This window comes from Uloborus diversus, chromosome 4 (genome assembly GCF_026930045.1).
Source record: "Uloborus diversus isolate 005 chromosome 4, Udiv.v.3.1, whole genome shotgun sequence".
Lineage (NCBI taxonomy): Eukaryota > Metazoa > Arthropoda > Arachnida > Araneae > Uloboridae > Uloborus > Uloborus diversus.
The window spans coordinates 112,768,133-112,788,905 of record NC_072734.1 but is presented as its reverse complement, the minus strand read 5'-3'; the positions used below and the strand labels follow the sequence as shown (position 1 = coordinate 112,788,905).

At 33.0% G+C, this 20,773-nt stretch overlaps 1 protein-coding gene across 1 annotated transcript in view; it reads right to left on the bottom strand.

Annotated features, from left to right (window-relative positions):
- Nucleotides 1–20,773, bottom strand: part of LOC129221558 (DNA replication factor Cdt1-like) — a 58,789-nt gene that overhangs the window by 3,112 nt on the left and 34,904 nt on the right. Inside the window, exons 6-9 of the mRNA XM_054856053.1 lie at nt 15,003–15,185; nt 8,560–8,694; nt 6,676–6,788; nt 2,701–2,789 (exon numbers count right to left, since the gene is read on the bottom strand). Coding sequence (XP_054712028.1) covers nt 2,701–2,789; nt 6,676–6,788; nt 8,560–8,694; nt 15,003–15,185 — 520 coding nt within the window. The remainder of the gene's footprint in view (nt 1–2,700; nt 2,790–6,675; nt 6,789–8,559; nt 8,695–15,002; nt 15,186–20,773) is intronic.

Sequence of the window (20,773 nt, the reverse complement as noted above, 5' to 3'; positions counted from 1 at the left end):
GCCCTTGCATCTAACGTGAAGTTTGACGGACTGAACGGGTTGATGCCTCTTCATCAACGCAAAATACTCAGCACACAACCAGAAAGTCGTGAGAGAACTGAACATCAACCACATTGACACCAGTATTTATACCAAATGGGTCAGCCAAAAGGAATTCACAAGAGACGACAACCAACCAATCAGCAAATTACATGTCAACCTACAGCAGGGGGGGGGGGAGAGAGTGGGAGAAAACGAATAACCCGAAGAAGCATATTATAAAAACTGCTGCCGAATTTCAGAACGCTGGAAAAATCATTGACTGGAGAATGGGAATTTTTCCAAACATAGTAAGCTTCCCAAAAATAGAGGTCACAGACCAAAGACCATTTACAAATAGTTTTGGCAGATGAAAAATCAAACTGTGGCCAGAAGTCCACCAATGCTGAGCAATGGAAGATCGAGCAAGTTCTTTGTGTTTAACATAATTTTCATGCTCTTTCAGAAGGGTGCTTGAGAGTATTTAGTCTGACCAGCATAACCAAGTCCACACTTGCAAGAAATGCTATAAATACCACAGTTGCTATATAGCAATCAATAGAATGCTTCAAGTTTGTATATTTAATCTTATTTACAGGAGAAAAGAAGTATAGAAACCAAACTTCTTCAAAACCTTTGCTACCTGCTACTTGATGACTGACTTTTAGATAGTAAGGCAAAACAATAGTATTGGCAACTTTAAAATGTGGTTGAAGTTCAAATCTCTCACGACTTTCTGGTTGGGTGCCAAGTTTTTTGTACTCACGAAGAGGATTCATTGTAACCTTGAAATAGCTACATGCTGTATTTTTTTTTTTTTTTTTGAACATTTGTGCTTTATTTACATTGGTTTTTCAATTTAATCATGTTGTAGCACAAAACTTATTTGATCACTTTTCATAACAAATTAATTTTTCTATTTGCATCAAAATTCATAGGTTTTTTTCCTTATCTACTAGTAGAAATCTCATCACACAAAATTGAAAACTGTCAATGAAGGTTATGCAATTACACTGTGTGACATGATTTTTCTAACATGAATACTGTCACGTGTATTGAGTTATTTAATTGTAACAAAAATTGGCAAATGATATGGGTGTCTAAAACGTCACGTTTGTTAGTTATAGCTTCTATAACATTTTCATGCACCCTTGCTTACAATGTGATAAAAAGAATTTAATTCCATATATGTTTCAATAATTAGAATTATAAAACAACCTATTAGTATATACTGGGTAAATTATCATCTGCAATAGTTATTGTTTAATAGAATATTTTATTTGAATTAGAATTGCTGTAAGTTTTTGAAGTGGCAACACTTGATATTTTAATTTACCATTAATTCCGCAAGAAAATTATTTTTCCACCCGGAACACGAAAGAAGAATTTTTTTTATCAAACCAATGGATAAAATAAATTATAAGCAGACATTTTTGTCGGTCTGCAAATAAGAACAATGAAAAGACAATTTATGAAAGAACAATGACCTTCATGAAAATCTCATCCAAAAAGAACTAGCGGCTTGTTAGTCTCTAAAGTAGGTAACTTAAGGATTTTTAGTCAGTCATGAAGCTAAAAATGCCACATTTTTAGTGAAAAATTTGTTGCAAAAATATGAAATGATGGAATGCAGAATGTCATTTACATTTCTTGCATTCTCACTTCCATTATTTCCCTTCTAATCTTGCAATGGTAAGTGATGAGCAAAGTGAACACTTTCATCAAAATATTAAACATATAGAAGAACGTTAACAAGGAAAATGGAATGCAAAAATGTTGGGAGATTACTGTTGGTTTCTAATTCATGAGGCTTTCACTATTCACAAGTGGAAAAGTTAAATGTTCATTAATTTCTTTTATAGCATGCGGCTTTTTATTCTACTCAGTGATGAAACCTGTGCTATTTCTCCTCACAATGTATGTATAAGTGTACATTATTACTATATTTGCAATAAGATTCAAAATTTAAGAAGATAAACATGTCAAGATTTGATTTAAAATTTTCTGTTTTTAGCCATTTATGAAAATTAAATTTGTCATAACTTTAAAATGGTACGTGTTACAAGAATGTAATTTATCTATTCATGTTTCGCAAGCCCAACTTGACTTAAATCAGGTGTTTTCTCTCAATGTTATAGAAAAAAAGTAAAATTGTGTCACACAGTGTTATCAAACATTAAAGAATTAGCGATGGTTCTATCAATGCTTCTTTCACATGAAAATTTCAGTATTTTTATTTCACAAATGTTTCTTTGCTAACTTCTGGTGGTAATCATTTCAAGTTGCAAATGTTTAGATAACCATTATTCAATATTTCTCATCAACTAATTGGCAGTTTTATTTTGAATGAAAGAAAAGCTCATAAAATGCTTTTAAAAAATCATGTAAAAAGAATTTATCATAATTGGTGTTTAATATATTCTTAAAGAAGGGGGTGGGAGGGGGGAATATGATGAGCTTTTGAACACACCCAAAAGAAAAAGCTCATTATTGAAAATTCAATAATGAGTCAATCAAATATAATTTGTGCACACATTTGCAATAAATTACAAATCAGTAGTTAAAAACAATTTATAGCCAAGCTTTGAATTACCAAGTATAAAAAGTTATTTTTTACAAGCATGCTAATTAAAAGAAAATGAATGCTGCCGCAAACAGACATTGAGAATAAAATTAGCATACCTGGTGCTGCAAGTGAGTTGCAACTGTGAGTAATTTTTTCCACTGCAAGATCAACAGGAACAGCTGATTTTCGTTCCGCAATGAAGTAGCTGAATGAACCATTAAGGGCAAAAAAAGTATAACTTTAACAATGACTTGAGAATTAGACAAAGAATATTATTGGTACTACTGTGTTTAGATTTGAAAAAGAAATTAAGAGAAAAAAATCATTCAGAAAAAGGGAATTTTCTCTTAAATATATTGTAGCCTTAGAGCAACAGTAAGACACAGGGGCGGATACAGAATTTTTGGAGGGGGCCTTGAACATTGAAAAACAATGTTTCATAAAAAAAAAGTGTTCATGATTTCATTTTTAAATGTTTTTTAGGATCCCCCCCCCCCCTCCATAAATTAATTTACATTTTAACTATAAAATAATACAGTGAACTCGTGATAACTCGAAGTCCCAAGGGACCAGCTAAAACTTAGCGTTATTGATAGTTCGAGTCATGGGAAGTTTCCATTACAGCCTCAAGAGTTTGACACCCGATGGAAACTTCAAGATAAAGGAATATTCAAGTTATAAACTTCAAGTTATCGAGATCTAACTGTATGTAATTAAGAAAATCATAGCTTCATAATATATACATTTATTGAAGAACTCAGAAAATATCTCTATAAATTAAAGCAATTGCTATTCTACTAAACTCTACTGAAACATGGCTTAACAAAGCCATATCTACAGTTGAGATAACATTTTGGTACAAGTCGTTTCCATTAATATTATGGCCTTTCCAAGAAACTAAAATGGAATTTCGCATATTTTATAAGCTGAAAAAGAACTATTATCTCGCAAAAATAGCTTCCTGGATCTAAACTCTTTTAGGTATGTCTACACATTTAAAAAAAAAAAAAGATAATTATTGATCCCATCAGAGAAGAATTAATGGACAAATTGCAATATTACGTTTCCTTGAATTCGAAACCAGTGACTTAATTGTATTTGGCCACTACGACCAACCACTCCAGTATTACTTCTTCAGCAAACAAAAATGTTTTTATTCAAATATGTTTTGTGTGTTTTATGTTCTTTTAAAATCCATGTAAAAAAGTTTCTTTATGCTATACAGAAGTCAATTAAGAATTAATAAATGAAATACATTAATTAATTTACCTTTGGGGGGAGGTACCCCCGTCCCCTTAAAATCTGTTTCTGATAAACATCTAAACCTCAGAATAACAGTAAGATGTCTTACTGTCTCTCTGAGGTGAAGATATGCACTATGTATGCATGGGTCTTTTTTTCTCCATCGTAATATCTAAATTTCCACTACTCTCAAAACATGTGCATGCAGCTTTAATTAAAAACGTGCTATAATATATTGTTGAGCAGTTTGCCCCTAACTGTTTTGGTTAGATGTTACGGTCATTGTTGTCTATTTGAGTCATCATCACTCGAACTGTTAAAAACTCATTTTTTATGCTGCCTGGTTGAAGTGGAGAGGACTAATCAGCTTGCATATACTATCAGAAATACCATTTTAAAGTTTACAGGGTACATAAGAAAATCTGTAAGTTAAAATTCATTCATTAATTGAGGCAGTGAGAAACATAGGGATGTGCCAAAATTACAGTTTTGAAGTTAACCAGTAGAAATAATAGTAGACCCCTTTTTCTGCTTTGAGGTAGATAAGAGATGGCAATAGTAGCTTTGGTAAGTGCTGCTATACAGCATAATTTAGAAAAAATTTTCAAGAAAAGCCTAAATAGGACCTTAACGTTAAACATGTTTTACTAGAAACTTTAAAAGTCCACTTTCATCCCTTTGCTTCTCACTGCCTCAATTCTTTGGGATTTATATCTAGCTAGGCCAGGAGGCTGTGAACAAATTTTTTTGTGTGTATACAAATGATACATTTCTTATTACTGACATAGTGAAAGTGGTTGCTCCTAAGATAAAAATGATCAAAAATACACTATCAGGTGTTCTATTTAATGAAGGTTACGATTATGCACAGTGAACAGAAAGGAGAAACAGCATTAGCGTAGGAAATATGTAAATTTATGTAGCTATCAATGATGCTACAAGCATAAAACTATGAAGAACTAATACCATCACCAATGTGTTAATATGATTTTCTTTGCCAAACTAAAACAAAGCTAATGGGAAAATATAATATTTTTATAATGCAAACATGGGCATCAATTTCTTTTATCAATATAATGAGACAGCAAAAATTCTAAAAGTGAATGCATGTATGACAGCATATGTGATTATATATTTTGTCTTTTTTACAATGTGCAATAAACAATCTATTTAGATAGATTTATTCGTTCACCTTTTACTATAGCAGGAAACATTCAGGGTCTGATAAATTTTGCAGGTATAAACCTGACTTTAAATTCAGTTTATTTTTTGGAAGCTTACATTATTTAGAACTGTCATAACTCAGAAGTTTTGCTAGCGCAAAATGCATACAAATTGATAATCTTAAAAAAGGTTGACATTATTGCATTTTGAAATAAATGACTCAAATATACAGGTAGTTATCAAAATAATGGAAAAACTTGTGAAAAAGTGACATTTTTGAATGCGCCTTGTATGTAATAAAGAATAAAGTTAGACATATGTTTTTTTCATAATTAGCAATGTATATATTCTGGTAGTATACGGTGGCTTAGTTGAACTTCTAGAAGTCTTGGTTTTTTTTTCAGGCGCATGAAATGTCGGACCTCTCAAATTTTAAAAAAGGTCAAACTGTTGGAACGCGTCTAGCTGGAGCAAGTGTAACTGAAACATCTCAACTTTTTGATGTTTCAAGAGGTACAGTATCTAAAGTCATGACAGCATACAGCGTGGAGACAAGCTCGGCAAAGCAAAATAGTGGGCGGAAGTAGAAGCTCAGTGAAAGAGACCGACGGATATTGAAGCGGATTGTAAGATCTAAAAAATGAACAGCAGCAAAAGTGACCACAGAACTCAATCAATATCTGGATTCACCAGTGCGAGTGATTACAGTCAGAAGGCACCATTATAAATAGAACATTTACAGCGGAGTAGCGATTCCCAAAACACTCGTCACAGACATTAATGCTAAATGTCATCTACAGTGGTGACACACTCACAAATCCTGGTTGACTGATGAATGGAAGATTGTAATATAGTCTGATGAATCATTTTTAACACTTTCCCTACTACAGGACGGGTACATGTTTGGAGGACACCATCACAAGCATACGATCGTGATTCTCTCCTTCCAACTGTCAAGCATGGAGGAGGATCTGTCATAATATGGGCAGCCATGTCGGGGTTTTTCACTAGACCAGTCGTAAGCCTGAAAGAAAGGATCACGGGGGACAAGTATAGAGACAGTTTAGCTGACCAGCTCCAACAATGCAAACTTTGTTTCCCGAAAGAGATGGAATTTTCCAATAAGATAATACACCTATCCATGCAGCGGGACTTGTCCAATCATGGTTTGATGAACACGAGGATGCAGTTGAACATGTGCCTTGGGCAGCACTGTCACCTGACCTATATAATTGAACCATTTTGGTCTATTTTAGAGCAATCGATATATCAATATCCTTCACCAGCGCTTCGCCCAGAGCTTTACAATATCTCCATAAATGGTATACAATTTGGCTGAACATTATTCAACACTTGTATGAATCGATTTCTCAGCGAATCCAAGCTGTATTGCATGCCAAAAACGGTCCTACACCATACTAATAAAGAATTCCTTATAAATCGCAAGTGTTTTATTATTTTGATAACTACCTGTATCTTCATAAATATTCTTAAGAAAAAAATCTTGAAATTGAAAAACCTTAGAGTCAACGATACATTGTACTAACAAAAATGTGCAACAATTTTCTAACGTCTGATTTGAGCATGCATATCTTCTATACCAAAAAACATATTTTATTAAAAACTGGATTATAAAATTGTTATAAAAAGAGAGAAAATATGGAGGTTATATAAGAAAAGGATACAGCCATAATATGTGTACTATTTTGGGAACACGTTCCATCATTGCAGCTCTTTTTTCATCTTCAACACTCCTAGTCATTGTCTCCATCAGTTTAGCTGATTCTTTAACTCGAATCTTTAAAAAATATAAAAATTAGTAAAAGAAGTTATCAAAACAAAATAAAATTCAACATTCGACAAAAGTCATTTGTTTCTGAATGCCATTTCTTTGTTCAAACTTCTTGGTGGTTCACTGATCTGAGAACACTGAAAACGCTTTCAGACCAGTAGTCCATGGGAGCAGTGGGCAATCACCATTAACAAAGCCATTTCATAATGTTTATATTTTAAACATTTACAGTAGTTTTGTGTTTTCAGTAAGTTACCGCCCTATAGCCAGGGCTAAGGCAGAAACACATAAAATACACTGCCAGCTCAGTCATTTCATTTGAGGACTGCAGTTTCATGCTTATTAGCACACATCAGCCCGGATTAGGAATTGACTGAGCTATGCCTTGCCTTCAATCTTCGAGTTGAACTTAGTCATTGTTTCGGTCACTCATCTGGTCAGTGTTAATTCTATATTAGCTACCAGTTTGGCTATCTTGGCTCCCTTGAGGTTTTCCACCTCCAGCTCCCTTCCAGCATTTTAGAACTTTGATTTAAGTTTTGAACAGTTAGTGTAGATTAAGGATCTTCAACCTAGAAGGAAAGGTTGACCTGGAAGAACCCAACCTTTGGGGGGAGGGCATATAGGAATTTCAAAGGAGGTGTGAATGTATTTTAAAAATGAAATAAAAAAGTAAAACTATTATTTATTCAATTTTGTGGTCACATGTAAAGAATATTTTAAATAATATCACCCCGTTTTTTTTTTTGAAGTTTTAAAGTGTAGTTTTTATCTGTATATCCCGATGAATTTGTATTTGCAGCATTAGGAGGCATCAAGTCAAAATACTGAGCAAGGATGTGTGTTTTTCGCAAATTATAATCTAATATTCAAAAACTTGTCAAGAGCAAACAGTGGTAATGCCTCTACTGATGCTATGAAAGAGACTGGTATAACATGCCAACCTCACCTAGATCCTAGATTGCTCCCAATTTATTTGCATTTAATTCTTTAATTTCATCTGTTTTAATAAGAACATTTTCAAGATAAAGTTATGTAAAGCAATATTAATTTATTTTTCATGAAACTATCAGTATTTTTATTTCATAACCAATTCCTGCTGTCCCAATTAGCTTCAGCTACAAATTTTGACTGCATTCTTGTAGTTTGATGACCGGGGGGAAAGGAGGGAGCTCATATCGATCTTCAAAGAGGAAGAACAGAGCCTGAAAGGTTAAGATCCTTGGTGCAGAATATGAGGGGTTTTGTTTTGGACCTTGATAAAAATTTTCAAAAGAATTCAAACCTCAACTAAAATTACTTGCCCATCTATTCATTAAAATTTGGAATTCAATTTTGTATTGGCTGCACAGATTGAATTAAAAATAAATAAGGTGCAAATAAAATGCTTGTAAATTTATGAAGAAACAGTCTATACTAAGATACATTCAGTGTTATGTGGACTAGTCATCCAGTCTGTGGACCAGTATATTTTCATGCTGATAGGTTCACAAAGACCAGTTACTTTTTTTTTTTAAGGATTTCTACTCTGGCATTTACCCAACTCATGTCACAAAACCAACTAGCTTTAATGTTGTGGATTGTTTACGGAGAGCTAAATTTTCCAAAAAATATATTGGGCACACATAATTGTCAATACTAAATGTCAGGTTATAGAAATCATTGCCCCTAAAATAGTATTAAAACTCCAGATTTTTTAAAACTTGCATCATTGATGCTGTTAGGCATTAACAACAGTATAACACAATACAACCACTTAGTTTTGCAAACCACTTACCATTTCTATAAGATCTGCAGAAATGCCTTTCAAAGCTGGATTTTGCTTTTTGTCGGGATTAGTTGTAGTTAAAGTCACCTCTTTGTTGCTTGGTGACGTTCTCGATTCAGAAACTTCTTTTAATGCTTTTTCAATCTAAAATAATAATAAAAATAGACTTAAAGATGACTTAATGAGCTCTGCGTTTAATGAAGGCAGCAAGACTTAACTCAAGTGATAAAAAGTAACTTTTTTATATCTCACTTTTTTTTCTTTCTTTAAAAAAATTTAAAGTTACAAAAATAATTTTTGAAAACCTTCAAAAGAGAACAAGTCAAAAGTGATGGAAAGGTAACATTTCGTCAGCTACAAAATGTCTCAGACATAAAATGTTGGCAGAGTTTAGACTCGTCACTGGTCATGACTGTCTCCCAAAACACCTACATCATTTCAAGTCTTTCTGCAGCCTTTGTGATTTGGGACCGATCATGGATGCTGACAATCTCGGTATTTACTCTGCTCTTTCAAAATGCTCTCTTGCGGACCAATACTGGGAGGCCAATGGGCCTTTTGGATTCACAGACTTTCACTACAGTTGCTTTTTTATTTATTTATTTATTTATTCCAATGGGATAAGAGACCCACCTCAACAGGCATCTGAGCCATAACCAGACCTAGCGCGCTCCCCTATGATGCATCAGTCTTTCGTGTGTCACCATTAAGGCGCTGGTGCATGACAGTTTTTTGACGCCCAGTTTCCACCAGATGGAGGCACCTGGGCTCTCATTTGATGCGAAATTGCACTAATAATTTAAATTTTGTCTAGGGAATTCTAAGCCAAACGAATCTAGGGATCTTTTCCATGCTGCATAATCATACGACATGGGCGCTGATGATTTTCTGCATCTAGAAAATCAACCGACTGGCTACCTCAGGCAGACCAGAACCTGGGTCCACAGGCGTTGCTTTTTTATTTAATTAATCTATTTATTTGTATCTTTGTCTACTTGTTTATATCCTTAATGTAGTTGTTCTTATGTATCTGTAGTTCTCATAAAATCTTGCCATTAGAAATTAAAAAAAAAAAAAACCTTCAAAAGATTTATAATTTCCTTAGATTTAAAATGAAGTATCTAGAATTTTTTCAGGGTTCATTTCTTTAAATGAATTTATAATTATTTTGAGAAATTTTCTTTTTTGCTAGAAATGGAGAATTAATACATAATACGTAGTCCATACAACAATAACTTAAATACATGAAAATGATTATTTTGTGTAAAGTGTCTATGAAGGATCCACTTTAATGATTGCAACTTGAAAAAGAACACTTTTAATGTTATTTTTGTAAACGAGTCCCATATATGAAATTGAGTTACAAAACATAGCCTGCTATTGCTCATAAAACAATGTTACAGTTCGAGAGGTATTTTAGTTTATTACACTAATAATTATATGTTTCTGTGCGGTTTTACACTTATTGCAAAACATAAAAAGGACCTTGCAAGCTAAGTTATGAACTTTCTTCTAAGTTTTGGTAAATTTACCTTCTAATTTATTTTATAAATAAATTCTATTTAATGAACATTTAACAATTTTCAAGGACCCAGTGATCTAGTGATCCTTTTCTATGGAATATATTTAAGGAAAAAATATTTTTTACCACAAAGGAAACTTTAACAAACACATTTATTAAAAGTATCAAATTTAATTTGCATAATCATGGTCAAGTAAGTCACAATTAACGTATGAACATTGTTCTCCCCCCCCCCCCCCATATCCCAACCCATACTAATAAATTGTGATATTTGGTAAACTATTAAATAATTAAAACTTCTAATTAAAAAAAAACATGATCTGAAAGGTTTATTCATGTGAATTTTTTGACATAATTTTGCCATGCATTTCAAACACAAGGTTTTGAAAAAACTGCTTATTTCCAAAATAAAAAAGAAAGAAAAGAAAAGAAAGAAAAAAACTTTAGTGAAACTATATCATTATTCTGCTTCAAGCACTAAGAACTAAATTAAAAACTGGTGTTAGAAAGTTAAGCAATAACACATTAAGGCTTTACTTCAAGGGAAGAGGGAGAGAGCATAGATTGAAACTGAAAGGTATAACTTAAGGCAAATACTATTGACAAACAGGCAAACACAATTGACTTATAAATGCATGCCTCACAGCCAGTGGCGTAGCTGCAGTGTTTGCCGCCCGGGGCGGTTCCTCAATTTGCTGCCCTTTCGTTGTTAAATAGCTTTTACATAAAACTGTCAAAGTTTTAAACTAGAAAATTTAATTGAAGAAAAAATAAGACTTAATTATTTTCTATATAATTTCAAATGAAAAAAAGGGGGGGGGAGGGATTAGGGCCCACACTTGGAGAAAATTGCTAAATTTAAATCAAAAACCGTTATTTGACTGAAGTTGTTAGAAAGGGCGCGTTGGGCTTGCTCCCGATTTTTTTACAAAATTAGTATCTTTTAGGGGTTTTTTTGTTGACGTTAGGGGATCGGTGGGTAATGAAAGAAAATTTTACGATTTTAAAATGCAGCTTAGGCTACTTAAGAGAAGTAATGGAAATCGGGATTGGTCAGATACTCAATGCGAAAATTTGAAGCTCGGGGAGACAGGGGCACTGAGGTTTCTTACTGAAATGTTTTAAAATTGAAATCAATTTTAAGGAAATCTTCGGTGGCTTGGTTGAAATGGGAAAGTTCGGGTTCTTTCTTTAGAAATTTTTTGTCACTGAAGTCTCAAAAACGAAATTCTAGGATGTCTTTGGTAACGTTCAGGGGTTCCCTAATGGCATAAAAAATGTTGTGAAGCCAGGCGTTTCTTTCCTGAAAAATTTCCGTAATTGACATCCGACTTTGGGTTTTGTTTTATAATGTTAGGAGGAAGAGGGGACAGATGGAGGTTTCCCTCTAAAAATCATTTATAAAGCTGAAGTTCATTTCAGACTATCTGTCAGAAGGAAGGGTTAGCGAGCTTTCCTACTCACGCAAATTTCTGAGAAAGAAAATTTTGGGCTATTTTTGCGGATGTTATTAAAAGGGGTAAAGAGTTCTACCCTCGAAAACTTTTCGAAATTGAAGTTTTCAAAACGCAATTTTAATCTTTGGAGACGTTAGGTGAAAGAGGGAGGGCGGTTAAGGTGTGTCTCTCGGAAAAATTCCAAAATTGAAGTCCTAAAAACGTATTTTAGGTTATATTTGATCATGTCAGAAGATCAAGGACAGTCAGGGTTCAAATGCTGTTTTCACAAATTGATATTGAAGTATCGTAGCTTTGAAAACGTAATTTTAAGATAGACTAATTTTAAGCTGAGACTTTAGAAGAGAGGATGGGAGTTTTCGCCAGGAAAGTTTTCAGAATTAAAGGCCTAAATATATATTTTTTGGCTGTGTTTGCTACATTAGGGGAAACGGCAGGGTAAGGGGCTCTGTCCAGAAATTTTTTAACATTGAGGTCTAAAAATGTATTTCTGAAATATCTTCATTGATGCCAGAAACAGGGATGAGATATTAAAGCGCTCTCCCGCTTAAAAACATTTTCGCACTGTTAGAATACAGAGTGGGGGTGGGACAGGTTTCCAATCGAAATTATTTGAAACTGAATACTTTAAAACCCATTTTATGCTATGTTTGGATAAGTTGAGGGTCTAAACCAGTGGTTGAAAAATGAAATTCGCTTACCTATCATAAGGAATAGACTAACAAGTGATCCAAAATTGTCGGATAGATTATCTACTCTCAAAGTGAGAAAACGGGAATCCGTTATACTTCGTTTGAAGAAGAGAACTCTTGTAAAGAATGGGAAATCAAAGCAAACTCTGACACATATAAAGTGTGATGAGCAATAAAATGTTTCGTGTAACATTTTATACCACCCCCTCTTTTTCTTACTCTTTTCACCATTTTCCTGATGTAAAAAAGGGGGGGAATTTCTGTTTCACTAGCAGGCTTTCAAGAAACTCTCTTAAAACCCTATATTAGCTTTTTCTTATAACAAAAATTGGAAAAGACCATTGTTTTCGTCTTTCTAAAGTTAACCTCTACAGTCTAAATAACAAATTTAAAAAAAAAATATATATACTATGCACTTTTCATAATGCACTCAAAATGACAAAATAACTTTTCTGGGTCAAAATGGAATATTTAAGTATTCCTTTAGTTTTTAATTATTCCAACAAAATGACACCACAAACAAAGAAAAGTGTGGCTCAAATCAGGTAGAGAATTTTTTTATTATTATCGAGCTTTCAATCAGAAATTTGAGCGTTGAAACACGCATATCTTTCCTGGAAAGTTTGGCTTGAAATGACTTGAGCCACACAAATCTTCGTTTGTGGTGTCACTTTCTTGGAATAGTTGAAAACTACAGAAATACTTAATTTGTCCATTATGTCCCAGAAAAGTTATTTTGAACTTTGCATTGAAATGCATTTTTTTTTCCGAATCAAAAGAGTCAATTTGCCGCCCCTAGAAAAATGCCGTCGGCCCCCCCCCTTAGCTACGCCACTGCTCACAGCACTCCTATATTCTTACATTGTTTAATCCCTGCTTCCATGCACAACTCCTATTTTTCCTTTCGATCTTCAACCACCATGATTTCTGTTGAAAAATGTATATTTTGGAAACATATCAGTGCAAACACATACTGCGCCAAAAACTGCGTGCCTTGTTTGAGATTTCAATCCTTTTGCATCCGGTAAAGGTTTCAAATATTTTTGAAATTATTTAATAGAAACATAGCTATTTGAATTCACCTTATTTTTTCTTTCAATAAATTATAAATTTCTTTACTTGATTTTAGTTGGGGCCAAATCAACTAAGAAAATATGATTTAACAATGATAGCTTGGATTTTGATGAAACTTAGGCTGTATTTGTATGTTCCTCTTACGTATTTAAGAAAGCATGAATATATTTTATAAATCTTAAACAGTTCATGTTTTTCTTTCTGTAAAAGTTTTTGGAATGTCAAGGTTTTTCATAATTGGATGAGGGAACTGTAATTTGTTCTATTACGGAAAACTAATCATAGAAGATTCATCGATTACAAACCAGCATTGATATAGTTTTTACATGTGTAATTTGATGTGCCATTTGTTGCCCTTAAGAGCGCTGCCAGGGAGTTGGGATTGGTTGTAAATGAGGAAAAAACTAAGTTTGTGGTTGCAAGCACTAGAATACATGATGTGCAGCTGCTTAATATTGGAAACTATACTTTTGAAGGAGTCACCCAGTTTAAATTACTTGGGTACGCTTATTACGAGTAAGAATGAGTTTAAAGTTGAAATCGAATTTTGATGGCAAATAGATGCTACTTTGGCTTAAAGAGCCAATTGAAATCGAAGTTCCTTTCCATTAATACAAAAATAAACCTATACAAAACCCTCATAAGACCGATCATTTTATACGGTAGTGAGACATGGGCAATTAATAAAACAGAGGAAAACAGACTTCTTATTTTTGAAAGAAAGATCCTTCGGTCAATTTTTGAAGCAGTAAAGGAAAATGATTCTTGGAGAAGTTTATATAACTTTGAAGCATACCATAAATACAGACAACCCAACATCTTAAGAGTAATTAAAGCCAACAGAATCAGATGGCTGGGGCACGTATTTAAGCGTGCAGATTTGGACCCGGTTAAAAAGCTAACTTTTTCGAAGATTGAGGGTACAAGGAGAAGGGGAAGACCAGCAACAAGGTGGCTGGATAGTGTTGAGAAGGACCTAGAAATTTTGGGAGTGAACAGGTGGAGAAACCTGGCAATGTGTCGTAATTGGCAGAATCTGTATTGGAGTCTATAGTTCTGCCAGAAAACGTAAAATATTATAGTATAACTATTTTAAGAATTCAAAACCACCACACATTACCGAAACCTCATTCATTTATCTTAAACAGCATTTACAGATGAGCAGACTGCCTCATCTGAGATCTGTTCTTAAAAGCCATAAATCGCAATGGGTTTTGGGAGAGAAAAACCAATTTACACCTATCTTTCACTGATGTTTCCGAGTCATATGGGGAAAGGGGGAGGTGGGAGATAACTTTTAAGGCTTGAAAATGATCAGTTAAAAAAAGGTTATGTGCACGTTTCCGTTTCTGTAAATGATTTTAGTAGGATCTATTTTTAATTTTCTTCATTTTAGATACGACGTAACATTTATTTTCGAGTGATGTTGGAAGCCATCTTCATCTATGGCCCCCACCCATATGTTATGGTAGTTTCCTATTACCTTGTAGAAATTGAAAAAGGAATGTAATATAAAATAGTAAAACATTCTAAAAGTTAGAAAAAATTCAAGATTTGAAGATTTTACATAAGATACAACTCTAGTGATGGTATACACTGAATTAAAAATAAACTTAAAAAACTTTGTTTAATTATTTAGTGTTATTATAGGTTAGAAAAGAAACATAATCAACAATCTAACTTTTATGACAATATTAGTGACCATACCGTTCCTTTAAATTTTCCTTTTATTTTATTTAGCACATCTTTTGCAGTACAAGTTTTAACTTCAGGCAGTTCCGGCAAAGCAGATTCTGGTATATCCGGAACAGAGGCAAGTGGGAATTTTTGGTGCCAACGAAGAATTTTCTCATCAGACACCAGAGGGAAATTGATTTGAGTCAAAAATTTCTGAAAAATAGATAAAAGAATACTTATTAGGAGCAATAAACCTGATGACTTGATTACGGCTAAAATGCTTATGTTCATTTTTAGTCTTCAAAGAGATAGATCAAATCACTCAGATTAGATCAAAACAATATTAAGTGCTTGATTCAATTATTTTCAGAAATAGATGCCCAATTCAACACATTAATAAATAAATATCAGGGAAAGAGAAACTAAAATCTATACCGCATATCTCTGAAAAATGTTTTATAACTAAATCAAAATCAGAAAATTACCATAAACAGGCCTGAACTAATCATTTCAACAATTCGGCGATCGCCGAGGCTAGGGGGGCACAAACAAGAAGAAAAACAATATAATTTTCTGCAGACAAAGATTTTGCAGATTTTTGAGTTCTTTAACTATTTTGAGCTGCTTATCTACTTTATTATACTTTTTTTCAGGATGCTTTAGATCTCAATCTTTCTAGTTTTATACCAGTAGCACACAGTGCACAACGAAAGCCAGGTGGGGGTCCATTGGCAAACATTACTATTGAGGCCTCTCCTCTAGAGTTTCCATCTCTCTGAATTTGATCCGTAAATGATGTTAGTGAACTTTATTACAGGAATAAGATTTATCTGTGTGTGTGTGTGTTTTTTGAGTGGGGGGAGGGGGAGAGGGGGTGTAGCAGATCCTAATAACCCACATAATAAATAAAAACATAAAATTGTTTATTTGAATTTATGTGTTTGAAAACTTGTATGCAATTTGCGTAGCGGACAACAGCAGTATGTGGTGAACATTTTGTTTACATAACATCCAGGAGCAAAGTAGGAAGTTGACCAGGGACCCCAGGTTCTGAAGAGCCCAGGAGAAACCTTGAAGACAAAAAAAAAAAAAAAAAGAGAAGAAAAAAAAAGAGGACCCTTTCCCTGTTTTTTCCCCCCGTCTCATATTTTACTTAGTGCTATCAAACAGGGACCGATTCAGACATGTGGGGACCAGGTCACTAACAGTAATGGGGGGGTCCCTACCAAAAAGAGGTTTTTAATTGCTTTTTTCAAAGGTTGTAGAAGTCATGGCACTTTGTTTTAGCTGCTAGAGGGTCTGGCATCTTCTAGATTATGTGTTGATAAGCAAACTACATGAGTAGACATACGACAATGTGTATACATGTACACATAATTAAAAAGAGTTGAAAAAACACTGCAAACAGCTGTTTCGAGGTGATAAAAACAAACCCCTTTACGAGTGCATAAAAAAATTGCTACACAAAAAGTCCGACACCGGACAAGTGAACGAGAAATGTAAGTTGGAAATGAGTAAATGGACTGGAAGTGGCCGGAACCGGAAACGTGACGTCATTGAAAGCAGCATTTACATCTGTACTCAAGAAAAATGTCATGGACCAAAACAATTTATTAAAGGAAAGGTTTCTAAACAGTAGGGAACGGGGGTGTGCTTGAGGTAGGCATAGGGAGCAAAACATTTGGAAATGGCATCTTGGATACAAGCCTTATTTTCAAGTTTTTGTCTCATAGAAAGTGTTTTAGTGATCGGAAGAAAGGGAAATGAGATGATGGCAAAAGATGATGGCATTATCAGCAGGAAAAGTGACCATGAAACTTGATAATGCAAGATCACACTGCTCAAAGCAAACCCTCAAAAAGTTATTGAGATGTGGTGGACTGCTTCACCCACCATACTCACTTGACATAGCACTATCCGATTTACCCTTATTCCAGTCTATATGTGACAAAAAACTTTAAAATTTGACCAATATCCAAAATGCCGTCTCCAGATATTTTGTTCAAAAACAGATTGATTTCTATCGATTTGGGATTGAAATTTGTGCTGTAGACGACAAAAGTTGTTGATAACAAGGGTAATTACATTAATGAACAAAAATAAATACTTTTTAAAATTTATTTGTTTGCAAAAAATAACATTACTTTCTGGTGTCGCCTAATACTTTAAGTATAATACAGTAAAACCTTGCTACAACAATATTTTGGGGACCAAATAAATACATTGCTGTAGAGGGATATATTGTTATATCGAGGGCCTACATATTTCGAAAATACAATAGTTTTTCCATTTTAATGTTATAGTATACACACTATCTAGGTAGAAATATATTTGGGTGATTCTAAAAAATCCTAACAATATTATGTCCCTGGAGCCTAACACAAGGATTGCTTGGCCTGGATTTTTATTTCCTTTTTTTTAATAGTTAGAAGTAACTTTTCCGACGTTATTGCCTTTCTATTAAAACAATAACTTTTTTTCCAACAAATATTTTTGAATAACCAGAAAGTAACTCTTTTGGCATATCCCCATTCGTTTCTCAAATTAACTTAAATTATTCAAAAATGTTATATCAACATTCCACAAGTTTAATTTGTAGTACTAAATTAAGCATACTTAAAGGTGTAAAATAACATCCTTGAACTAAATTTAATTATTTAAATAATCAAGGTACGTCAATTTAAAGTTTGTCCCCAGGTTTCATGTCATTCTCCTATCCTAGGAATGAGTTCAATTATTATAGATTTAAAAAAGGAATTTTTCATTTGTTATACTACAACCTGGTTTATTATCACCATTTTGTTGGATTCCTTGAGCATTTTGTTAATATGATTTGCCTGCTGTTCTAGCTAAAACTTTGAAGTTCAAAAATGGGTATGTAACATTTTTAATAATTCTTACAATGGTGAAAAGGAATAAGTACACAATAAGCAGTAAGAAAACGGGGGGAAATGGCAAAAGTTGATTAAAATAGGATATTTTTCATTATTTGAAAACCAAATTATCGTAATAAAGGAGGATTGAAAAAAAAATCGTTTTACAGGGGTTTATTGCTATAGGGAATATTGCAATATTGAGAGGAGGATAACATTAATTTCTATGCAAGTTCACCGGGATCACGAAATATTTTCGTCGTAGACGGATTATCGTTGTATCAGATAGCGTCGTAGCGAGTTTTTACGGTACAACAGCCAAGTGTTAAATTCAATTCAATTCATTTTATTTCAATCAGGGAAATATATATATATATATATATATATATATATTTTACAAATATGCATTTCACATATAAAATAAAAAGAAATTACAAACAGAAATATATTTCTCTGTGTCTATTTGAGAATCCCTGATTGAGTAGATGGGAGTAAAGGCTATGCAATAGCCTGACTAGCTCCCACCACTCAGAGAAGAGCTTAATTTAGAGCCAGATTATAACATAAGATAAAATTAACAAAAAATAAATGCATAATCATACAAAGAACAAATAAACACAACACAAGTAATGCAATTAAGTATGTCTAATTTTATTACGGAACCGAGGGATACTATTACGAATATGCTACTTTATCCTAAATTGACTGCAGTAGAATTGAGTATAAAATTTTTTAGCCAATTCTTAAACAAATTTCGATTATTAATGGTTTTTAAACAATTGGGCAAGGTGTTCCACAATCTTGGTCCATAGGAGTTAATGCCATTAAACAATAGATTTGTTTTCGCGTTAATAGGTATAATGTTTTCACGGTTTCTAGGGGGTAATTATGAACCAATTCACGGATTGTTACTATTTCTAAATTCAAACCATTTGTTACTAAATCATGCATAAAAATACCAACATTATATTTATAAATTTGTTCCACGGTCTTTAAAAAGCTTCTATTACTGTTACCCACAATATTATCTCTATTAATTATTCTGTGAAATCTTTTTAATAAAATATTTATTCTATTTAGATTATTTTTAGTTGTTTGTCCCCAAGCAAGAACACCATAATTGAAAACTGAATATATCAAAGAAAAATATAAAATAAACAGAACATCTGCAGGAAGGAAATTAGACACAAATTTAATTAAACCTAAATTACGAGAAATCTTTTTTGAGACAAACTCAATGTGATTGTCCCACCGTAAGTTATTTTGAAGATTTACCCCCAAAAAATTTATATTCTCAACATGTTGATAAGTTTTTTTTAATCAATTTTAGTTCAAAATTATCATTTTTTTTATTTTTTCAATGAAAAACAGTGTAATTAGTCTTTTCATAATTAATATATAATTTATTAGTTAAAAACCATGTCATGACTTGCTCTAAAATTACCTGACATTTATTATATAAGGAAACTACATCTTTTTCTCCAATAAAAACAGATGTGTCACCAGCAGCTTGCTTAACATTTTTGAGAAAGTTTTGCTTCAGTTAACAAAGTTTGATGTTCTCCTGGAAATTTTTATAAACTCAAATTTTCGATTGTGTACTTGTTTTTTATTTTTTGCAGTTAAATTCTCCAACTTTTCAAGGTCTCCCCCTGCTTGCCATCTATATATATAAAAATGGATGTATGTTTGTGGGTATGTGTGTATGTTCCTTATACAAATCCAGAGTTTTCGTCGGATTTCTTCCAAATTTGGCACAAAGGTAAATTGTTGCTCAGGAATTCTTATAGGCAGGTTTTTGGAAATTTAAAAAGACACAAAGAGGTCTAATTTCATATTTTGAGTCAAAAAATTCTCTTTTTTGCACGAACAAATTTTTGTATAGTTATGAATTTAGTCTAAATGAACAACCCGTAAAAAACTGCCATAGATGAAGTTTCTTCATAGATTAACTTTAATCGTTAAATTTGTGAACCTTGGTTGGTTCAGAGCAAATGAAAATGGTTAGCAACATATAACCACCAGCAGATATTTTAAATGCAATCAACACAAAAAGTATCCTCAACAATGGCCGTTAATGTCGACTAGCGACAAGCATGTTTGGTAAGAAAGCCAGATGAAAAAGAAATGCCGTCTTTCAGTAGTTCCTAAATTGCGTTCTGCAAAGACACAGGGATGCCTTGAAATCACCGTCAGTCCTTCAATTTGCTTACGCGTTTTGCTAAGTTCTCAAATAATAATACCGTAACAATAAACGAAATTTTGATCTGTATTTTCTGCAAACAGCACAGAAAATAGCAAAATGAGATAGTTATTAAAAATGCATTCATTATCGAAGTACATTCTTCAACAGTTTTAGCATTAGAATACTAAACTTATATTAAAATGACATCCTTGCAACGGAAATTTAATTTAATATTGTATTATCCTTAAACAAATCAATATGTATATGTTATTTATACCATTCCATGATTTACCTAATTCACCTAACTTTAACAGAAATCGATCCAGGTTATATAAGATCAGGGGTAAAAATACTAATACGGCTAATAAATTGCAAAATAATCAATTTTGTGCATAGTAGCATAGATTGAATTTATCTCTCAAGGGGGAGGGGGATAGTCATGGGGTTCATTACATGTACATAAACAACCATACTAGGATTGCTAATGTGTGGTAAAATAAATGGTTTTGCACCTTTAGACCAGCAAATCCACATGGAAATTTAATACGGCGGAATTCATATAGTTTTGGAAGGGTATAAGTTTAAAGTTTGAAAAAATGCAAAGAAATATTAATTTAAATTAACTTTTAAAATGCATAAAATATCTCCATGTTTTATGTAATCAAATTTCTAAACTGTTTAAAATTTTATGTTACTTTAACGCTCGAAGCAATAGTACACCTGATGGAGCATCTTCACTGACT